General features: G+C 47.3%; 1 protein-coding gene across 4 annotated transcripts in view; it reads right to left on the reverse strand.

The window, feature by feature from the left end:
* The window catches only part of PIGQ (phosphatidylinositol glycan anchor biosynthesis class Q), an 82,785-nt gene extending 64,558 nt beyond the window's left edge, over nt 1-18,227 (reverse strand). For 2 of the 4 annotated variants that reach the window (XM_039492249.1, XM_039492247.1), the window contains exons 1-3: nt 14,973-15,101; nt 8,177-8,877; nt 1,516-1,647 (exon numbers count right to left, since the gene is read on the reverse strand). In XM_039492249.1, coding sequence (XP_039348183.1) covers nt 1,516-1,647; nt 8,177-8,850 — 806 coding nt within the window. In that variant the 5' untranslated portion in view covers nt 8,851-8,877; nt 14,973-15,101. Of the gene's footprint in view, nt 1-1,515; nt 1,648-8,176; nt 8,878-14,972; nt 15,163-18,170 lie in introns of those variants that run through there. The other 2 variants (XM_039492248.1, XM_039492251.1) reach the window with 2 other exon arrangements.
* Nucleotides 18,228-23,148: the final 4,921 nt, after the last annotated feature.

Here is a 23,148-nt window from a genome sequence, read left to right on the forward strand (position 1 = left end):
AAGTTGGCAGTGTTTGTGCTCCTTTCTATGTGCCTCACTAGGATTTGACTTCCACTTTTTAAAGGAAGTCTTTTTATCTCTCATTGCTTCTTTTACATGGTTGTTAAGCCACGGTGGCTCTTTTTTAGTTCTTTTACTGTTTTTCTTAATTTGGGGTATACATTGAAGTTGGGCCTCTATTATGGTGTCTTTAAAAAGTTCAAGCACTAGTCATTGAGCTAAATAATGTTTACTTACACTGTAGGGTAGGAATAACTCCCCCCTCACTGCAAGAGTTTCTGGATGAAATTCTATGGCTTGTGTTACACACAAATCAGACTAAATAATCATAGTATTACTTTTGGCCTTAAAATCTATTAGTGTATTTTAAGTATTCCCTCGGAGTCAATGACTATAGTATCTGAGCACCACATAGAGTAAGATTTGCACTGTGGTGGCCTTAAGGAGTCTATATCCATCTCTGATCTTTGCCTCTCCCTCTTCTACTCACGGTGGGGTTTTGTGTTTCCTTGGTTTTTCTGTTACTTGGATGTTTACTGCCACTCCTTGTCTTCAGTTACCAGAGGATGGATCTTCCAGAACACTGGGATAAGGGGATGGGGATTGATACTCTTACTCTTGGGGCAAGTGCCATGGAACCTTGATTTTATATCTCATCTGATTAATTCAATGCCTGTAAAAGCAAAGGCTCTACAGTAGTGGTTTTCACCCAGGAGTCCAGGGAGGCCGTGAGCAGGTTTCATGGGGGCCTCCAAGCAGGACCAGCATTAGACTCACTGAGGCCCAGGGTAGAAAGCTGAAGCCTCACTGCATGGGGCTGAAGCCTAGGGCCCTGAGCCCTGCTACCCAGGGCTGAAGCCTGAGCAACATAGCTTTGCAGGGGCCCCTGTGGCATGGGGCCCCAGGCAACTGCCCATCTTGCTACCCCCTAATGCTGGCCCTGGCTTTTGTATGCAGAAAACCAGTTGCTGTGGCACAGGTGGGCAGTGGAGTTTTTATACCGTGTTGAAGCAGGGGCGGGGGAAGGGGGCTCAGAAAGAAAAAGGTTGTGAACTGCAGAGCAAGTTTTCCCTATGCAGCTCGGCCAGTGCATCCCTGTCCTGTTTCCCAGGCTAGCTTCGGTGACACTAAGTTTCTGGATGGAACTTAAATGTTTCTTAGCATAGCAGAGATGTGTTGTGGGGCGGGGGGAAAGGGATTATATGAGGAAGAGACTGATGGGATAGTAAAAGTCTCTCTCACACTGCAACTCCACAAAAAAGTAAAGCCACCCCCACATATTCCTGTAAAATCATATTACTGCTACAAAACAAGATGCTTCTCCAATAAAAAACAAGCTGACCATTCAGTGCAGGAAAACAACTGGGTCACAACCTCAGTATCAGCTATACTAGAGCCAGAGGAGGCTGAATTTCTTTAAAGCTAGAGAAGAAATGGGTTGGTACACTGCTGATGAAGGCTCCAGCTGGTCACAGGCGTCACTCAGTGGGCTGTCAGAACACACACACAGCATACCTCATTAGCTGGGTCTGATTCTGAGCCTTCCTGTTGCTGCTGATGATCTGGAGGTGCTCCAGTCGGTGCCCCAACTGTTCACAAGTTGAGAGTTTACTCCAGATGAAAGACAAAGGCCAAAACTTCATCACTCTGCAGAAACACAAGGGGAATCCTCTCTGATACTTTTGCCAGTAAAACAGGTGGTATGACGCTTTTACAAATTCCCACACCAAACAATTACTTCAGGTCAATTTAAGGTTGTTCACACACATAAGTGGTTTGGATGCAGAATAATTTTTAAAAAATTAGAGATTTAAAAAACCTTCTACCATTAGAAAACTAAGCAATGCCCTTCAAAACAAGACACCCAAATTACCTTAACTCTGCCCCCCATAAAGATGCCAGTCTACCAGCTTCCCTTGTGTCAAATTCATTCTCCAGAGAGGGCTGAATTCCATATTTTAATTATGGGTCAGGGTGTATGTGTAGGACTGCACGCTACCCTCAATTCACAGCAGATCTCCCACTAATGGGCGGTTTGCATAGAGAGCAATGGTACAATATGGCCTTTTTGCATTAATTACCTTTTTAAATTGGGATTATTCACACCCAACCCTTATTGAATTTCACTGAAAATTGGGCACCATTGAAAATCCCAGCCTTAGTTATCTTGACTGTAGCATGGCTAAGCAGGAAAAATTATCAAGCAGGGGTCAGTTCTTTACTGAAGTCAATAGGAGTTGCACCCATTTCCATCAGAGCTTAGTTTGGCCATGAGAGTACTGGGGAGGCTGCAGTATACATTACATTAAGGGTAAGTGAGCTTCTTTCTCTATGCCCACCTATTAGTTGCCTTTTCAAGAACATCATCCACTCCTTCCAGTTCCTTGGTATGTTCATGTAAGCTTCTCCACTCCCACTGAATGCCAAATCTGTGCAAGTTACCCTACTTTGCTCTTGAATTCACATCACTGCTGGATCTGGATTTCCATGGGGCTTGCACCTGCTTTTTCCAAACTACAGTTGGTTGAATTTAGCCTGGGGTCTGGCAGCAGGAGCATGTGTTTAAAAGTGGACAGCATAACATACCAACTGTGCCTTGTGTTGCAATTCATACATCATTCTAGTTATCCAACCACAAGGAGAGTAATCCAACCCACAAACAGTAACTGGGAGGCTGGCTGAGAACTTTGCAGGATTCAGTGAAGGTGCACCTCTGGGCCTTTTCAGTTGCACTTCACGGCGGGTTTGTCAGTTTTAAACCCAGAGCCCTGGAGGGCACGGGCTCCCCCCTAGTTCCGATGTTAGATGCACTGGCTTTGAATCCCATGCAATGTACTCTGAATCATTTTCCTCAATTCAGGGCCTCTGAATAATTCTGCTCTTCAGTACAGCCATCCATCTCACAGCCAAATTAATGCACTTCTGTTCAACTGGCCTATCAGGGTGTAACATCCAAAGTGACAGAGGAAAGAACAGGTGGAGGAGGAAAAGCATAGTAGGTTATTACACTGGCCATTGATCTCACAGACCTGGCTTCACAGATGCAATGAGGCACAAGTGGAGATGAGTTTTCTTTTCTGATCATGTTCTAACCCAATGGTTCACAAATTAAGTCCTATAGAACATTTGCTGGGGCAAAGAATCCTGCTACAAATGCAGGAGAAAGGGAGAGATCTTCTTCCCTTTCCCAATGAGGTTGTCCACAGAAGGCCAAAATTTAAGAACCCACTGTTCCAGTCAACATCTGCAAGCTCCTCCCAGGAGGTAACTGATTTGGGGGTTGGAAATCTCCCTTGCTCCACCCCTTACTTTGAACACTGGTAAGAAATGTGAGAAACAAGCCATTTTGAAACTAGGCTGGTTCTCCAATGTCTTTGACATCTCCATGGACCTTTGTTATGAGACACTGTCACAACTGAACTTTGTGAGAGATCAATGTCACATCTAATCCTGGACCCAATGCAGCAGCAAAGAGAGGTGATAGGAAATGTTTTCACCCCTCAGCCATGAGGCCGATTGCTTGTCCAAATCACAGAACCACTACATTCTTCAGACACTGTTCAAGGGAAGCCCAGGACTGGAATAACAGAGGATGCTTAAAATGTTGTTTTGGGGAAGTCTGTGCAATGCCTGTCTGTATTATGCCTGATTCTCTCTCTTTTCTTAGTACTAAACTTCATCAAAACCAACCTCCACTCCTCACTCCCAGCCAAAAGAAATTAGAAAGAAAAAGCAGTAATCTTGAAACTATATCTAATCCATACACAGAGAAAAAGACCAATAAAGTGATTGTAGGATCAGCTATGGAAATTGCCATTTGTAATAATATCCAAGCAAGAAACCAAAAATACTTCCAGGATTTTAAGTTACTGCTGCAATGTAAGGCAAGTTGGCACAAATGCTCCTGTTTGTTTTTCAGCCTTATAGGATGCAGACTGTTTTTTTATAAATGTATCAGAAAATTCTAATATGGAGCAGAGTGACTGGCTTTTATATCATTACACTGTTTAAATGGAAAAGTTCTGAGCAATGAGAGTGGATATCGGGGGTGGTTCCAAATGCGAGTAATTTAACCTACTTTGCACAGAGTGTCTTGATTTTCCAGTTCAGTTCATTTGTTTCAAGACTGTGGATGGATACCGCAGATGAAAAGCAATATATTTGAATCTGGATTGCATAGAAATGTGAAAGCTCCATTAACTAGAACCTCTTGGCTGCTACTCTGCTACAATTCCAGGAACAAAGCTTCCCTACTGAGTGAGGACTCTGAGGGTCAGATAGTATCAATAGGAAGCCATTAAGCAGTTTATTTTTAAAAAGAGGAACACGTGGCATTTACTGCCCCAATATTAAATTATTCTAATGGCCTTAACAATGCACTGGAGACCTTTCAATGTTAATGGAAGTTCTGCACACAAACCCTAAAAACTAAGCTGCAATTACCACCGCCAGGCAGAGGGTGGTGCTGAAGAGATGTCTATGTTTCAGATCAATGTACCGGCTACAGAATGTGTGGCATTTTGTAAGTCTGAATCATTGAATCACTGTATGCAGCCTATGTTGTTGCCACGGAAATCTCATTTATGAGATTTTGACCTGTGTCATCCTATCTGTGTGTGCAGGTATAGTTTCGAAAAGAAACATACAAAAAGCCCTGAGTTTGTGTGGATTTCAGTAATCAAATCCTCCAGCCTGTCAAGACTAATAACCCCTTCTAACCCACTGACTGCACAAAAGCTTGGGAAGACAGATAAGCCTTGCAGCGTGCCCCAAAAAGCATCAGACTTGGTCTCTGTCAGCACAAGACGAGGAAGAGAGTTCCAGAACTGAGATCACTTCACTGAAATCACCCTGCCAGAAGCCCCTTCTCATTAAACCAGAGAACTGTTAGCTCAAGCACCCAGGTGATCTCATCTACTATGGTACAAGACTGTAACTAAGGTACCCTTAGCTGCAGTATTTAAAGTAGCCACGACCCAAATCATTTGACCTTTATAGGTCAAAACCAACACCTTCAATAACAGACTCATCACCTCATGGTTTGATTTTAACAGCCTGGGAGAAACTAGCATCCAATATGTAAAGTGCAGACTGAAGCTCCCCAAGCATCTTTCAACCTCAGTGAGGGACACTTGCAGCAGCTCAGGCAGAGAGGACACCACATATGTCTTCACCAAATACAATTCTATCACCACAGGGATTATCAAAAGGAATTACCGCAGGGACAATAGTGACTGCCAAAAGCCATTGCCATATCCAGCTTCTCTGAAGTCAAATTGTACAAAATCTGAACCACCACCACCACCTTCCTCTCTGCAAGGGCTGGAGGGGCAGACTTCAATGGTTCTTAGGAGGCTTCGCAGAGATGCAGAATCACCAGGCTGCAGGTCCTCCCTTCTCTGGCCTACCCCTGCTCCAAACCCTGGAATGCCCTCACTGACTGGAGGCAGCATAGACCTGGTGGAGCCAGTTCTATTCCAGATATAGATGCCCCCTGCCCAGGACTGGAAGTATTCCGGGGGGGGGAGTGGGGGGGAAAGGAGGGGGAGAAGCCTTACAACTGCCCTATGACCCTTGCACCAAGTAGGCTGACACAAAGGAGCCTTAAGCAATGAGATGCCCGGTGAGATTAAGTGGTATTACTCCTGAGGGCATTGTGCGCCAAATTTTTTTTTTAAATCTGCACACAATATTTTAAAATTCTGCAAATTTTATTTGTCAAATAAACGTGGAGGCTCCAGCATGGCACTGGGGAACACAGGCCACTAGCTGCACAGAGGTGGGAGATCTAGCTGCAGGGGCCCCCACGAGAATATAGCATTCTATAGTATTGCAACTTTTTGTTATGGAAGGGCCCCCCCGAAATTGCTTTGCCCCAGGCCCCTGAATCCTCTGGGTGGCCCTGAATGAAACTAAGGCAGAGAGAGACAAAGTGACTTTTCCAGGGTGTCATGGGGTGGGACTCACCCCTGCGGTGCCTCCAGCTGGTCTCTCATGGAATTAGCGTTTCCAGCCTCCAGAGCGCCCTCTGAAGGCCGGTGTCCCGCTGCTGCTGGCCCCACGTGTCCCTTCCAGGACCCAGTGCCCCTTGTCTTTGGTGTGCTGCCCCCTGGCAATAACCCGACAGTGTCAGGGTCTCCCCACCCAAGAGAGCTCCCAACCCTCTATCCCCACCTTGCCTCAGTTGTGGGCTACTGCCAGTCACCATCTAGCCCCCACACGCTGGGGTGGACTTCAGTGTAAAAGCCACTCATCATAGGTGGGGGGGGGGGGGGTTGGACCTGCTACTTCTGCCTACCCATGGGCTGCCCCTTGCAACCCCAGTACCTAAGTGGCCTTCCACTAGGCTGAAGCCTGGGGGGGGTTCCAGGCTGGAGCTCCCCAGCACCCTTGGCCTTCCCCCAGCCCTGCTCCACTCCAGGTACCTTCTCTCAGCTCCCTGCAGCCAGGTCCCTCCCTCTCAAAACTAGAGAGTGTGTCTGTCAGCCTCTGGCCCTCAGCCCTCTTATAGGGCCAGCTGTGGCTGCTTCCCCCTAATCAGCCTAGCTTTTCCTTCCCTGACACAGCCCTCTTTCCGGGCTGTTTTAAGCCTTTTAAGGCAGGAGCAGGTGACCACACCGCTACACAGTGAATCATTGGAGAGCTGGAAAAAGAACTTGGAACATGATTCCCAGTTGAGTGCTCTACCCAACTAGATAATGATTCCATGAGTATAATCAAGGGGCTGAATTCAGACCCATTACAATAGTGAAATTCCACTGGAGCCAATGGAGTTCCATCTACTTACACCAAGTCTAAGTTTGACCCTAAAATGACTTTAACAGATAATTAGAAAAAATTATAACAGTTTCAGCTTTACACATCAAGTAGAAAAATCCAACAAACCATTCTGTATGAAATGGTTCACTGTGATTTTTCATGACAGTATTACACAATTGGAAACCTGTTAAAAGATTCCATTCCCCATAGCTTGAGGCTATACTTGAAAAGATTTGTCCATGAATGCTTTAGTAGCTGTTATCCAAATCTGATTAATCAAACTGTCCTCTTCCAGCTTGAACACTGAACACCAATCCCCTTTTTGGCAACACAACTCAATCTCACTAGACGGCTTTCCCAGCTGTGGTACTAAGCTTTATATACAAGAGCTTTTTTCCTTCAGGTCTGTTCAGATTTCCCCTTTGGTGCCAGCACTTGCAGGATGTTACACTGGAGGCATCATATTCATCCTGGTGAAACTCCATTTCAGTACATGAGGTAAGTAAAGTTAACAAAGTTTCAGCAAGGATGTATTTGATCCAGTGTGCTCCTATTAACCTCTTGCTATCCAGTCCCAGGGCTGCAGCAGTGCCATCTGATGTCAAAAGTTGGAATCAGATGCCCAGTTTGCCAACATTTCAGTGTTCCTCAGCTACAGAGGCACTTCACAGCAAACAGAGATTAGGGTATCCTGGCTACAGAGCTACTGGGGTGAAACACCGAACTGTTAGCTCTCTTTGCATCATCCTGTCATTCAAGCAGTGGCTGGAAGAACCCATGGTTCAGCTCATGAAGCTGAGGCAGAGGGTTTTCCCCCAGTGAAAATGAGAAGAAGTTCAGCTTGCAAAACCTCACAGCTCCCCCAGAAACCTCCTGGAGTTTGAGGGAACTGTTACTATCTATATGGCAACATTGTACCTTGCATCAGTACCAGCTCAAATCCCACCCCCACTACCCTCAAGCTCCATGGAAATGTGGCTCCAACAGAAGATTTCAGTCAGGGGCTTCCCCGCCAGCTGCTATGCCCTGGAACCCAACACAGGCTAATCATTCATTCAGCATTAACTTGTACTGGGATGGCCCATGGGTGTTAGGGAGACTATCACAGACAGCAAGTCCCTGCCCTCCCACTTAAATAGGGTAGGGTTACTATCAGTAGCAGCTCCTCAGGGTTGGAATTGCTGTTTTGAGACAGATACAGTATGGTCTTTACTCATTGTGGGGGAATTGACTCGGAGTTGGCTAACGGGTCCCTGATGGCCACTCAGACTGTCTCACCCCCTCCTAGGCTGAGATATTTTAAACACAATGCACATTGCTTGCTGGGATTGAGCAGGAAATTTGTGCCCTACTGATAGTCTTGGGTTGGACTACGTTTCAATGTAGCACACAAGCTGCCCCATCTTGCATCACATACCTGCTTTTACAAACACTGGAGACAAGTGAAAGCAGGAATGTCAGCAGTATACACACAGGCACAGAAGCCTGCTTCATCAGTTCCACGATAATACTGGCTTCCACTCCTTCTGACTGCCAGTGAGTCAGCTTGATAGGCCCATCATCGTATCTGTCTGTCATGAACAGTACCTTGCTCTTTGCAACGGTGTCAAACACAGCACCTAGTTTCGAGGCATCATTTCCCTCATGGTCAGCAGATGTGGTCAGGCTGTCGGTGGGATGCAGCTGTGAAAGCATTACTTTGCGCTGGTCATAATATACTAAGATGAATTCATCTTCCTTGGGGCTGCTGGGGTATTTCTGAAAGATACAGCAGCTCCAAAACTTGCTGTCTCTCTCTTTGCTGAGCTGTATCCAGGGCTCATGGGAAAAGATTGTGCTGAGATCTTCCAGGAACTTGTCCAGGACCCCTTCCTTCTCCTGTTTGCTGTTACTCCATGAGCCCAGCACACACATATTGATCTGAGTCACCCGCTGGACTTCAGAGAGATATTGCTTCACCTGGCCAGGAATAAAAGGGAAGTGGACCACAGCGAGGACAACAGCAGAGTTCTGTTCTGGGATCCAACGGCCAATCAAAAGGCCACTTTCTGCTGTGGCACAGCAAGAGGGGAAGAAGACCTTAAGAACCATGACAGCAATCCTGGAAGAATGTAATACCTGCCAATAAATACAAAAATAAAACTTAGAGACTGTGGGTAAAGGCACAGAAAAAAACCTGAGCTTAATGAAAGCCATTGCTGAGGAGAGCAGTAAAGTTCCAAAACACCAAATTCAGGAGCGAGCTGAGAACTGCCTCTGCATCTTAGATTAAGAAGCTGACATTGGTGCTATTAACCAAGTGGCATTTAAAATCATAGGTGAAAGAGGGACTTGGCACATTTCTGATAAACACAAGCTCTTCAAATGACCTTGTAGTGGAGCTTCCAACACAAGGGCATTTTGCAAGTGTTGGAATCATCTCTCATAACTCTGCACTGAGATCCATGCAAATTGCTGGACAGGCTCCAACCAAGGGTCCATCTAGTCCAGTATCTTGTCTCTGACAGCAGCCAGCAGTACATGGCCCAGAGAAAGGAGCAGAAACCTTGACATGGATAGTAACCTGCCTATAGGGTAATGTTTCTCCCTAACTCCTTCAATTAGAAGCTGACTTATGCCCTGAAACAAGAGGACTTATATCCTCACTTATATCATTGGAGCAGGAGATATGCTCTGCCACCGACTCACTGTGTAATCTCGGTCATGTCACTTAACTTCTGTGTCCCAGCTTCTCCACCTGTAAAATAACTGTTGATCTACTTCACAAGAGGATTGGAAGGCTTAACTGATTAAAGTCTGATTTAATTCCTTTAATAGAAGGTCCTAAAGAAGGGCAAATATTATATTCACTTCTTATCCCTGTTTTGCCACCAGTCCTTGACCACCCTGCAATCTAAAGCAGTTTTTTTCCCCCAATTCAGGGAGAATACATTTCTATGGTTTTATAAATTACCTTAACAATAAATAAATACATTTTGAGCCTTGAACTAGCTGACAATGTCTCTTTATATAATGCTGAAGCATCTAATAGAAATATAATTGCGTTAAGGAGGGTGCTTCCTCAGAATAACCAGCATCCGGTGACTGTTGTCCTTTTCTGTCCTTCAGTGCTGTGCTAGGGATGTGAAAACTCCATGAATCCCTCAGGCTGGCATCTTTGTGATGGGAGCAGTCAATTGGAAAGAGAAATACACAGTATATTTATAACATGTTGAGAGTACACAGAACAGGGAAGTCCCTGGTGTGTGTGTTTTTCTCTCTATTTAATAAAGTTTAACTGATCTACTGAATCTATGCACCTGGCAATTTGCTATGAAAAGATACACTTGTCTATGATGGGGAGGGTGGTGGGGAACAATTAAGTCAAGTCACTTGACAAGTCACATAACCCCCAGCCTGCCAAATGCAGTGGTAGGAATTGACTGCTCATGGATGAATTCCTTTCAGCCCCTTGAGGCGGAAAGGTGAAGTTTTCTTGGCATGTGCTGGCAGTGAGGCAAGCACCACAACTGCTGCTATCAAAGGCAAATATCTCCCAGGTCTGAATTTTCCCTGTCATTTCACAACAGCTGAGGCCACCTCAATACCTGCATTGAAGAGGGTGCATGTGTGCGTTTCTGGGGATTTTTAGTGTAGCAACATAGGTGCAGAACTCTGAACGTTGCTAAGAGCAGACAGTCCCCTTAGCTCCTGAGGGGAGTGAGCGCCTTGCCTTGCTGTCTGACAGTCCCCTCCGGCTGACTGCAAGAGCAGCATTCATAGGCCACAGAGAGAGTTACATCCTTCCCTCCTGGACCAGAGGGATAATTTCTTCTATGTGGAGCCTTTGAGGAAGTGGGATCTTAGAAGAACCTCAAATAATTATTAGTGAAAGGTGAATAAGATTGTAGATGTTTCTGTTTTAACAGTCTAAGGTATTTTTAGTAACATGGCATAGGTAGGGATATAAATATATTTTTTCTTCAAATGGTGACACTTATCCTGCCAGTGTACCTTTAAAGCTGAATTTTTATTTTTAAATTTTCCAGGTAGTGTCAGCAGTTTTAAAAGTGCTATTATAGCAAGAGATTTCCAGTGTCCTCTGCTACTCTCCCTCCACAGAGTCCTTGCCAATTCAACCATCATTTTAGAAACAGATTGAATGCTAAAGCTACATGAAACAGCATCTTGTTCTCAACTTTTTATAACCCCCGTTAAGAAGAATGAAGGTAAAATGTTTCTATTTTTTCCTTCTCTATTTGGGAAACATTGATTGTATTTCTCTCCTCTCTCCTCCTGCCCCCCAAAATTAACCTGGATTATGCATCAATATAAATAACAACACAGTTCTGAATGTGTTTGTTAACTGCTGGAAATTGAGCAGAGGGAGCTCAGATACTACTTTTAAGGGGACATGTAATATCTCTACAGCAGGAAAATAAATTGCATCATGTTAATAGTTACTGCAACATATTCTGGTAATCAGGGAAGCAACCTGGAAACTCATGAGACCTGGGCTTATTGCCAGTGACTTGCAGTGTAAACTGCCTTGTTCATTTCAATAGGTTATATCTGAAAACTAGGATTATATTTTAAATGTCACCACAACCTAGTACAGGGGTGGCCAACCTGTGGCTCTGGAGCCACATGCAGCTCTTCAGAAGTTAATATGCAGGTCCTTGTATAGGCACCAACTCTGGGGCTGGAGCTACAGGCACCAACTTTCCAATGTGCCGGGGGGAGAGGGGTGCTCACTGCTCAACCCCTGGCTCTGCACTTAGGATTTTCTGGGAGGCAGGGGGAGGAGCAGAGACATGGCACTCCAACTCCACCCCTTCCCGCCCCCTCCCCTCAGCCTGCAGTGCCCTCACTCCTCCCCCACAGAGCCTCCTGCATGCCATGAAACAGCTGATCAGAAAGAGCAGGGAGGGAGGAGGAGACGCTGAGTGGTGGGGAAGCTGGTGGGTGGGAGTGGGATGGGGGAGCTAATATGGGGGCTGCTGACATATTACTGTGGCTCTTTGGCAATGGACATTGGTAAATTCTGGCTCTTTCTCAGGCTCAATTTGGCCACCCCGACCTAGTATTTCATTGCTGATCATTTTAGCAGAAACATCCACCAAATGTACTTATTTTACCAAAGTCCCAAACTGCCTATTGCTCCCTCATAGATACCTGCTACTTTGGTGTCCCCACCTTCCCCCAGCCCCCAAACTTTTCCAATGCAGTTATACATTGCCACTATGAAAACCTTTGGAATACTGGAAATGGAAAATGTGGGGACACCTTATAATAAATGCATTAATATAAAAATAAATAAAAGTTAAGGTACTGATACTCAACTCATTAAAAACTTTGATATTTTAAGGTATCATTTTCTGCTTTTCAAATCTGACTCTTTCCTAAGGGTTCTAAGCTTCAGAGAAAGCATTCCCAGAGGACTGGCTGGGTCAGAGTTCTGGTAACGGACATAGAGCATTACAGTGTTGCCAGCTCAAATCCAGTACTGGTTGGAAGTGAGTGAAAGCTGCTACTGTCATTGGAGGTTCAGTGGCCTCTATGAAATATGTTGTGATCTCCTGGCATCACTTAATCACCTTGTCATCTCTCTCAGTTGAGGGGCCAAAGACCGAATGAGCCTGAACTCCCTTCTCACCCCTAGACATGGTTTGTCCAGGACAGGAGCGAGAAACATTGGCAGATTGTACCCACTCTGGAGATGAATACAAGAACTTCAGTCCACAGGGGTGTCAGGCTAGTACCACATGAGCACAAACCCTACTTCCAACCCTGCAAGAGAGATCCTTGTTCAAATACTGCTCTGTGAGCTGGCTGCCACCAAGCTGCCTCCTAGCTTACAACAGGCAGGAGAGTTCTCTGCCTCCAGAACTGGCATACAAGCTGTGGAGCCATTGGCAGAGGAAACTCTCTAGCTAGCATCTAAAGCAGAGTGCCAGCCTAGAGGAGGAATATGTACAAGCACAGAACTGGTGTACCCTGCAATTTCCTTCAGGCTAGCAGAAATAACTAGGCTCACTCACTGGGCTTCATTTTAACTAGCCCTTCATGGCTATATATGTACTGCATGGCTCTTGCAAGAGTATTTCATTCTGGTGAGGAAATCACTTGTGGGGCATTTCAGCCCCTTTGTTTTAATGGGTTCTTGTCGCAAGCTCAAATGGCTTTAGCTTGCCAGAGGTAGGGGAAGCACCAGACCATGGGATCTGTGCAGATTAAGAAAGGACTGAAGCACAGGGGATTCATAGACTTAAGGTCAGAAAGGACCATTGTGGTCATCCAGTCTGACCTCCTGCACAATGCAGGCCACAGAATCTCACCCACCCACTCCTGTATCAAACCCCTAACCTATGCCTGAGTTACTGAAGTCCTCAAATCGTGGTTTAAACACCTCAAGGTGCAGAGAATCCTCCAACAAGTGACCTGTGCCCCATGCTGCAGATGAAGGTGAGAAACCTCCAGGGCCTCTGCCAATCTTCCCTGGAGAAAAATTCCTTCCCCACCCCAAATATGGCGATCATTTAAACCCTGAGCATGTGGGCAAGACGCACCAGCCAGCACCCAGGAAAGAATTCTCTGTAGTAACTCAGATCCCACACCATCTAACATCCCATCACAGATCGCTGGGCATATTTACCTGCTAATAATCAAAGATCAATTAATTGCCAAAATTAGGCTATCCCATCATACCATCCCCTCCATAAACTTATCTGGCTTGGTCTTGAAGCCAGATGTGTCTTTTGCCCCCACTACTCCCCTTGGAAGGCTGTTCCAGAACTTCACTCGTCTAATGGTTAAAAACCTTCGTCTAATTTCAAGTCTAAACTTCCTAGTGAAGGAGCCTGACCGTGGGTGCTCAGTGTCTCTGATCCCATCCGGGTAGCCAGAGCATACAGGGGAGCTGCCAGTATCAGGGAATGGAGGATACAGTGCAAGGACCCGAGAGAGAGACATGCCCTTCATCAGAGCAATGAAACAGAGGAGAGCAGATTACAATAACCCCTCCCCAACGAATATACTCCACATACAGTAACTCCTCATTTAATGTCCTCCCGCTTAACATTGTTTCAAAGTTACATCGCTGCTCAATTAGGGAACATGCTCATTTAAAGTTGTGCAATGCTCCTTTATAACGTCGTCTGGCTGCCTGCTCTGTCCACTGCTTGTAAAATTCTGTGGAAGAGCAGCAACTTTACAAGGGAGCATTGCACAAGTTCCTCTTCTCTGTCTCCCTCCCACCTCAAACAGCTGTTTGGCGGCAGGGAAATGCTGGGAAGCAGGGGGATGAGAGGGGAAGCGCCGTGTCTCCGCCCCTCTCCCTCTCTCCTAGAAAATCCTATGCGTGAAGCGCTGGGAGGGAGGGGGATGAGTGGGGAAGCGCTGCATCTCTGTTCCTCCCTCTCCCTCCCAGAAAGTCCTAAGCACCATCAAACAGCTGTTTGGTGGCGCTTAGGACTTTGGGGGTGAGGAGGAAGGAGCGGGGATGCGGCATGCTCCGGAAAGGAGGTGGAATGGAGGTAGGAAGAGGTGGGCCTGGAGTGGAGCGGGGACAGGAAGAGGCAGACCTGGAGCATTCCCAGCAAAGTTGGAGCCTGTTCTTCTCGGAGAAGCTGCCACTGCTGCTGCAAAGGTGCTTCCTAGTGTCCTTGCCTGCAGCAGGGTGTGCCTGTGTGGGGTAATCCAGGGGCACTTCCCAACCACAGTACAGTATATAATGCCTTTTGTCTGTCCCCCAAAAATGTCCTTGGAACCTAACCCCCTGCATTTACGTTACATCTTATGGGAAAAATTGGATTTGGTTAACATCATTTCACTTAAAGTTGCATTTCTCAGGAACATAACTAGAATGTTAAGTGAAGAGTTACTGTATTTACTCTTCCAGCCCCCACCATCACTGTAAGCCCACCCTACTTCTCTCCATAGTTCACACCACACAGTGCCACCCTTTGCCTGCCCCCACACCACCTCTCCTCACTGCCCCCAATCCCCTAGCGTGACTTCTTCCCAGTGTGACCCCTCCCCCACAATCCCCCAGCGTGACCCCCACTGCCTCCTCCCACAATCCCACAGTGTGACCCCTCCTGCTCCTTCCCTTGCAGCCTCGCCACCATGACTTCCTCCCCGTCTCCACCCGAGCTCCCCTCCCTGCAGTCCCCGCCTTCACCCCCAAAAAGCACCTCCTCCGCCCCCCACCGCAGGGAGTGACCCTCTCCTACCCCAGTCAAACAGCCGGCGGGCCGGACCCTCGTGACATTCAAGCCACTTCCGGGTGTTGCTGGCGAGTTGCTAGGAGACGCGGTCTGCCGCTCGCAGAACTCCGTGCCGTCCGTTCCCAATGCGTCCCGGGCAGGTACCGGAAGCCGTGGCTCTAAGATTCCGCTGCCTGCAGCGCTCCACCCCCTCACAGTGGGGTGGGTGGGGAGCCTTCCAGCCCCCCAGGCATACGGTACCCGACCCCGGCTCCCCAGACTAGAAGGAGGGGCCTGATCTGTGAGTGGGGTGGGAGTGTGTGGTTAATATAGGGTCAGCAGCTTCCGCTCCCTCCCACTCATGATGCCTTGGCAAGGGGAGCAGGCACCCTGCAGCACTTCACTTCGGCCCCCAGGGCCATCTTTCACCCCCAAAGCCCCTCTATAGGCAACAGATACATTGTCCCTGGCCGGGATGCCTGTAGGCACCTAGCCAAAAGGAAGGTGCCAGGGGCCTGATAACACCAGCATCACTCACTCCCAATGACCATAAACCAGGCCACAAAAGTCAAGAGCTTGGATTTAAAATAATAAGTTGGGGTCCTTGATTTGGCTGCAGCCTTTTGAACCTTTAGGCCACACTTGGGGCATGTTTCCAGGCTTTTCTCTGCAACCAGGAGGGCTAGAAGCTTTCCTTTACACCCCTCCTCCCCCCCCCCCAAATTCTCATTCTCATGCAATAACAAACCACCCCCCCGGAGCTGGGACTTTAAGAAACACCACCCATAAAATGGTGAGAATTGGCCTCATGGGGCATATCTTCTCCATAGGGGCACACCATGGGCATCGAATATGCTACTTTTGTGGGTGTTTTAAGTGCTGAGCAAATGGGTAGAATTTACCAGCACTTTTCCCCTCAGTGTCTCTCTCATTGGGGGTCTGAAATGCTAGCCCTGGTGAGCGCTGTGATTACCATACTCAAAAGTTTGTCCCCTGGAGATCAGTATTCCACAACTTTGGCCCTTGTGTCACCACATCATGATGCAATGTCCTATCTTTTTGTCAGCCATGGACATGTTTTAACAGCATGTAAGTCCTTGCAGGCATCATTTCTGGGGTCACACCCATTTTTATTAGATTGATCCTCAGCATCCTGCTGTTGTGTCATGACATTCTCACAGCATGAGGACACTGCATCATCAGTGTGACCATATCATAGAGACAAGTGATTTCCTGACTCCGCCTTATAGACTCATGGAGCTCAACACAGAGAAGGTTAAGAGGTAACTTGATCACAGCTTAATTACCTTCACGGAGAAAAAATATTTGACACTCTAGTCTTGTAGATAAAGGTATAACAAGATCCAATGACTGGACACCGAGGCTAGACAAATTCAGACTAGAAAGAAAATGCAAATTTTTAGGTAAGGATAATTAACCACCAAAGGTGTCAGTGGATTCTCCATCAGTGGCAATTTTAAAATCAAGACTGGATGTTTTTAAAAAAGATCTGCCTTAGTTCAAACAGGAATTAATTCAAGGAAGTCCTCTGGCCTGTTTTATGAGGTTAAACTAGGAAATCACAGTTGTCTCTTCTGGCCTTATGATCTATAAACCGATATAAATCTCACCTTTTATTTAAAACAAAACAAAACACAACAACAACAAAAAAAGAAAAGAAAAAGAAAATTTCTAGCCACGATGCTTGCAGAGAAAAGCCTGAAAATGTGACTCAGTTTCACCCTGAAGTCTCAAACACCAGAAGGCAGATACAAAAATACCTTTTGAAGGTTGTTTTTTTTTTATTTTAAAAAACCTCACAATTTTTAAGCGAGTCATGTTTTTTGGAGGGAGGGAGGAGCTAACATTACTTTTGAATGCTAGGATCTGGCAAAACTGTGTCATGCCAGCTTCACATTGAAATGTGATTTACTGACACAACATGATCTTAAGCATTCTAATATAAACATCATGCCTTCCCAGTGCCCAAATCTGTAAAGTCTCAAACTCTCCAAAGTAGCAGCTTCCTGGATACAGGCTTGTAGGCTGCTGGCCTATCTCCCCAGCCCAGGACACACTCACTGCCACACCTAAGTCTCTTTCAGGCCCTTCCTGCAGGGCTCAGTTTATTAACTCAAACACAAAATAGGCAAAACACCAAAAGAGAGCAGTTTCTTTGCCCATAAAGCTCCCAGAGTTTTCCCCCAGCCTCTGCCAAGACTGAAAGAACAATACATCCTTCTCTTCTACCTCCCCTCCTATGCTCCAGAACCTACTGCAGGAGCACATCTCCCTCCAGTAGCTCCTGCTAGTTGAGCATGTTTACCCTTTACAACATCTGGGTCTGATAATTGAATAGGGCTGGCTAGCCACAGGCTACATGGCTCTTAAAGGGGCAGGCTACCATGTTACAGTAACAAGGCTGATTGTGGTTCTGGAGGCAAGCACATGGGGAGATCTGTCTTAGGGAGCAGGTATCCCACAGTTACAGCTGTCAGCATTTTTTGTGCATAAAGTTTTCCTGTCCCAAAATATGGTTTTATAAACAATGAATTTTTTCACAGGAAAGTGTTGATTCAAACCAAAAACAATCAACCAAAACATTTAGAATGAAGATTGGTCATTAAAAATTTATTGCAGGGAAAAATGCAGGATTGTTGTAGCAGTGTCGGTCCCAGGATATTAGAGAGACAAGGTGGGAGAAGTACTCTCTGTGTAAGCTTAAAAGTTTGTCTCTCTCACCAACAGAAGTTAGTCCAATAAAAACCTCAGCTATCGTCTCTCTCTTGCCGTGAAAATGTCAGTTTTCTAACCAGCTGTGCCCTATGCTGTTAGCACAGCACACTGCCCTGTGACCCAGCCCGGCTACCTCTGTGCATTCCTCTCAGCTTCTCATGCATGTTGCTACCACAGCAGTTCCCACCCCAGTCATGTTAGCAGGAGTCCCAGTGCAAAACCTAGGTCTCTCCTGCATAGTAGGGTGGAATACCACCCCAAGACACTAGACCAGTCTTGTTCTTTCCTTTTCTATCAGCATCTCTTGATTCCTTCTTCCCCCATATTTTAGGAACTAAGAGGACTGGCAAACTGAGAGGGATGCCCTAGCAGCCACATCCACCTGAGCAGAGATCCTCAAAGGTATTAGGCTTCTAACTTCCACTGAAATGAGTGTATCAAGCCCTGCAAAGAGGAAACTCAGGCAGGGACAGCTGTGAGAGAACTTACCCCCTCGCCTGCTTCTTTCCTAGGCCTGTGAGAGCAGTGAGTGCACTACAATCAAACTGTAACTGCTCTGCTACAGCAGGCTGAGCCTACTGATAAGGACAAGCTGCCTGGCTTAACTCTTCAAATGCTGGACCCAATTGGTGTAACACTGTCTGAATCCCTGAAAAAGCTAGTGGGCCAACTTCAGCCCTAGGGCCCCATTCTTCCCCTCCCCCAAAAAGGTATGAGTAACTCCCATTGACCTCAAGGGAGCTGCTCTCACCTTGTGGTGGGTGAATAGGGCCACTGGTGTAAGTCTATTAATGCTAATGGAGTTATCTCAGGGGCGAATTTGGCCCACTAGCTTTTTCCACGTACTCACACCCCTTCTGCCTCATATACACATAGTCCACCCCCATCCTCACTTCCTCAGACTGGCTAGGACTGGTACATGCATTCAAAAAGTGATCATGTCTTTGGAACCCCAGATCAGGACTCCTTTCTGAAGGCTGGCCTGGCTTAGGGACTGCAGAGAATACACAGGACTTTTGGATAACTGGGGAGTAAAGGGAAAAATAGCTAGGTATTTGGGGGTTCAGATCTCTAGGGAATGGAAGGATAAGGTGCAGGGAACATGTCACTGGGGAGTGGGTGGTAGAACATGTTTTTAGGGAGAACGTGCTGCATTGTGGGGGAGAGGGTAAAATGGGCTCAGTCAGGGCCACCAGTGCTTAATTTCTGCCAGGGCTTGCCAAGGCTGAACCCCGGCACCTCTAGGCTTGGCAGTTCAGAGCCCCAGCACCTCTGGCCTTGGGAGTTCAGAGCCCTGGCACCTCTGGGCTTGGTAGTTGAGAGCCCCAGCACTGCTGGGCTTGACAGTTCAGAGCCCCGGCACTTTTGGGCTTGGCAGTTCAGGGCCCCGGCACCTCTGGCTTGCTGCATCAGTTATGAAAGTAAAAAAAATTGCTTGATCCCTGGCACTTCTTTCATTACAAATTAAGCACTGAGGACCGTCTCCCCTAGATCCAGAACTGTGCAAGGGAGACTCTCCAACACACTCTGGGGGAAACGAGGACACGGGTGTTGCCTCCCCTCTTGCCCCACCCCTCAAGTGGCTTTGGGGAAAAGCTTGCAGAGAGGAGCCAGCCAGAGATTCCAGCTGGTAGGAGCAGAAGCATCCCAAAGCAGGGATCTCAGAGAACTCGTTACAGTTCTGAGTGGACTTTCTCTGCCCTGCATGAATGGCTGTTTGCGCCAAACCTCCCTCTCCTTCCTGGCCTCATCACCTCAGCTTCACTCCCCTGCCCCCTTACCCTCTTCTCCCACACCTTGTCCCCTCGCCCCCCTTCCCTTCCATATCCCCTCTCCCTTTGCTTTCCTTTCCCTCTAGTGGGTCTCCTCCTATCTAAGCCCACCCAGAAAAAAATCCATGGCACTCCTGGTAAAATGCTGTTTGCTGCCAGCACATTGTTCACTCTGCTGGTGTATTCTATATTCTATGCATCCCCTACCCCGGATCTGTCTTGTCTAGTTATATGGTGAGCTCTTTGGGACAGGGACTGTGTCTGTACAGTGCCTAGTACAATGGGTAGTACATTATTGGATGACCCTTAGGCACTGCTGTAATAAACATGATTAACAATAATATGTGGAGGTGGTGAGGGGGGCCATTCATAATCTCTTCTTCCCCATATTATGCCACCTAGCTACCTGTCTAGCTCTTCCTGGGCCATCTCCCCATCTTCTTTGATCCTGTTCTGGTACTGGGAGGGGGCCTGGGATCTGATCCAAAGTATGTCAGCTTAGTGGGTGCCCTGGCTGTGCAAGAGAGAAAGTCCTCTCCATGGTTCACCTGGGGTGAAAGAGTAACTCCACCATGGCCTGGGTGATGTGGGAGTGAGTGGTGTCTGAACAGCTTATTCCAGCTACCAGTGTGTCAGTTACAAAGCCTGGGGAGGGCTGTGAAATGACCGTAACCCACACAACCGCCCCTGGGTGGGACACCCTCTTCCTTCCCTCCCAGACCACTTCTGCAGCATGTTGCCCTTTGCTGATAAGGTTCGTGTGTGCGCTTCAAAGACTCCTGCTCTTGGCTGTCCAAGGTGGCAGGCAATTGTGGCAGGACAGAAAGGTGTGGGGCTCAACCCCAGCTGCGGGGTTTGCAATGCTCACTACCAAGTGTAGGGCACTCAGTGCCAGTTGTGGAGTGTGTCTGTGCAACAGTCACTACAGGACTATGGGGTAGTCAATGACAGTTGTGTGTGTGTGTGTGTGTGTGTGATGCGCATTGCAAAAGTGTGAGACACTCAGTCCCCATGGTGCAGTTGTGTATGTGTGTGTTATTGTATGTGTGTGGGATGCTCGCTGCACAAATGTGGGGCGCTCAGTCCTGGTTGTGTGTGCGTGTGTATCACGATCACTATAGAAATTTGGTGATCTTAGACAGTAATCTTTTTAGTGTCTCTATTCTGAACTCCTTGCTTTCTGTGAATATTTTTCCAGCAATGGGATGTGCAGTGTACTCAATGCCCTTGGTACTGTCTAAAACATAAAGGCCAAACAAAACCATCTGACCCACAAATAATCAGTTATCTTTAATGTTTAACTCCATCCTGATGACGGCTATTGTGAACTACACACAGTGGACAATGCTACCCTGTTTCTGACCTAGACTTGATTCTCAATTCACACCATCTTCCTTGATGCCATAAATGTGAAGACCCAGCCAGTCTGAGATTGGTATGTGTTGATGACAGATAGCTATACTAGCATCTGGAAGGGAATAGCGTTTACGTGCAGGAGGGATGAGAGGGAATTCTGAGTAATCATGACACACCTTAAGCTACTGTAGTGGAAGTGACCCAATCCAAATAACTCAGGTAGAATTCTGGGGTCCTAGTTCTTGTCTCTGCCAGCAGATGTCACTGTAAGTCAATCACACAGGGGACTGGATTAACTGAAATAAATAAACTGGAGTAACTGAAATAAATGGTTTCAATGCAGAACTGTTGAGCCCTATCTAGGAGTTGGGTTTGGGCTGCCACTGGCAGCCCAAGGATTATCGGGACTATAGGGGGGCCTCACACGGTATTTAAAAACGTTGACACAATTATCCCCAGAGTCTGCTACTAAAAGCAGCCCAGAGTTGGAACAAGCCACTCCTGCAGGCTTCCGCAGCCCCTTAGACACCAGGCAGATGGGAGACCCGCTTTTGGGGAACAGGTGGACTGCTCGGTGCTGTTCATCTGCCACAATGATGTTGCCTTCTACGTCGGCACAGACCCCAGCTGGGTTGCCAAACTGGTGCCCGTATCTGCAGCCAAGGGAGCCCACCAGCTTATGATTGCTATTGAAGAGCTTGACGTCACCACATTCCTCACTCACAATGAACCCACCATCACGTGCCAAGCAGACATAGCGGGGTCCACGCAGGTTGGAGACAGAGTGGGTACTCTGTATCTTGAAGGTGTGGTCCAGAACAAAACTGTGGACTTTGCCCTGAGTGTAGTCTGCTACCAGTATCCTTCCTGTGGAGTCCACTCCAATACCCCTGGGAGAATCAACCTTCCCGATTTTGATCCACTCCCCTTTGGAGAATTTGGAGTGATGGTTGAAGATGTGGATGGTCCCATTCATCATGTCGGTTACAGCCACCATCCCTGCCCGAGTCACAGTGACATCTTCTGGCAAAAAGGATTCACTTTCCCTTCCCTGTTCCACACATGGCAAGGACTGCAAAGTCTGACCCGAACGAGTGAGGATGTGGACCCAGGGTGCATTCTCACTTGTCACATAGATAGAGCCATCCAGCGAGCAATGGATTCCACTTGGTCCGCCATAGCGGCAGCCATTGGGGTTGGGGATCTGCTGAACCAGGTCATTTTGTTGGTAGTGAAGGTGGTTTCTGATGTTGTCCAGGTCATGGCAGATGACCTTGGCCTTCTCAGCCAGCTGGTGGACTTGGTGTTCTGTCACCATGCCCATCCCATGATGGTTGCTCAGAAGTGGGCTTGCCTTCTGGAGTGTAGTGTCTGATTTCACTTGGAGCGTGTAAACAGTCTTCAGAAGTTTCTCCTTCTGCCTGGTGGCCTCCAGAGTATAGTCCATGGCTAGTCTCTCTTCCTGTTTGGAAAAAGTGATACAATCATTTCAGTCCCCACTGAGCAATATCATCTGAGGACTGAGTCTGATCGCAGATACACTAGTGTAAATCCAGAACAGTTCCATTGACTTCAGTGGATCCATGTATTTAAGACCAGATTCTGGCCTCTTATACAAATATATCTATAAGAAATAAAGGCAAACAGGGATGGGGTTACCCTTGCATAACCTCTGCATCCGAGACTCTGGTATTTCCTAAGAAAGAGGGCCACATTCTCAGCTGGTGTAAACTGGCATATGTGCATTGACATCAGTGAAGATTATACTAGCTGAGGATCTGGCGCAGGGTTTTTATAATTCACAGTGGGGTCAGCGCAGGCTAGCCTATAGGATCACTAGCTCTGCATCTGGTACTCTTTGTGTTAGTGGGCTGGCCCCAGCATCGCTTAATTCATTTTTTTCTGTAACTCCATTTATTGAAGCAACACTCAATATTTGCCTAAACCAGTGGTCCTGAAAACTGTGGGGCTCAGAGGAATGTTCGGGATGGTGCGTGGTGGAGCCTGGGCCAGCCACCAAGGGGGTTGGGAAGGGAGCGCCACTCAGCCCTGCTCTGCCCCCAGCCCAGCTTCAGCCCCAGCTGCAGCTCCACTATGCCCTCAGCTCAGCTCCATCAGGCCCCAGCTGCAGCAGCAGCTCTGCTGCTCCATCCTCAGCCCAGCTCTGCCCTCATTCCCTCTCCACCCCCAGGCCAACTCCTCCCCCATCCCCAGTTCTCCCCCAGCTCCACCTTCAGCCCAAGCTCCTCTGCTGAGCCAACTGTGCAGTAATGGAAGGGGTTGTGGACAGATTCCATTACTGGTAAGGCGTAGGGGTGAGACAGGAAAAGTTTGGGCAC

The sequence above is a fragment of the Mauremys reevesii genome, linkage group 10, assembly GCF_016161935.1.
Source record: "Mauremys reevesii isolate NIE-2019 linkage group 10, ASM1616193v1, whole genome shotgun sequence".
Lineage (NCBI taxonomy): Eukaryota > Metazoa > Chordata > Testudines > Geoemydidae > Mauremys > Mauremys reevesii.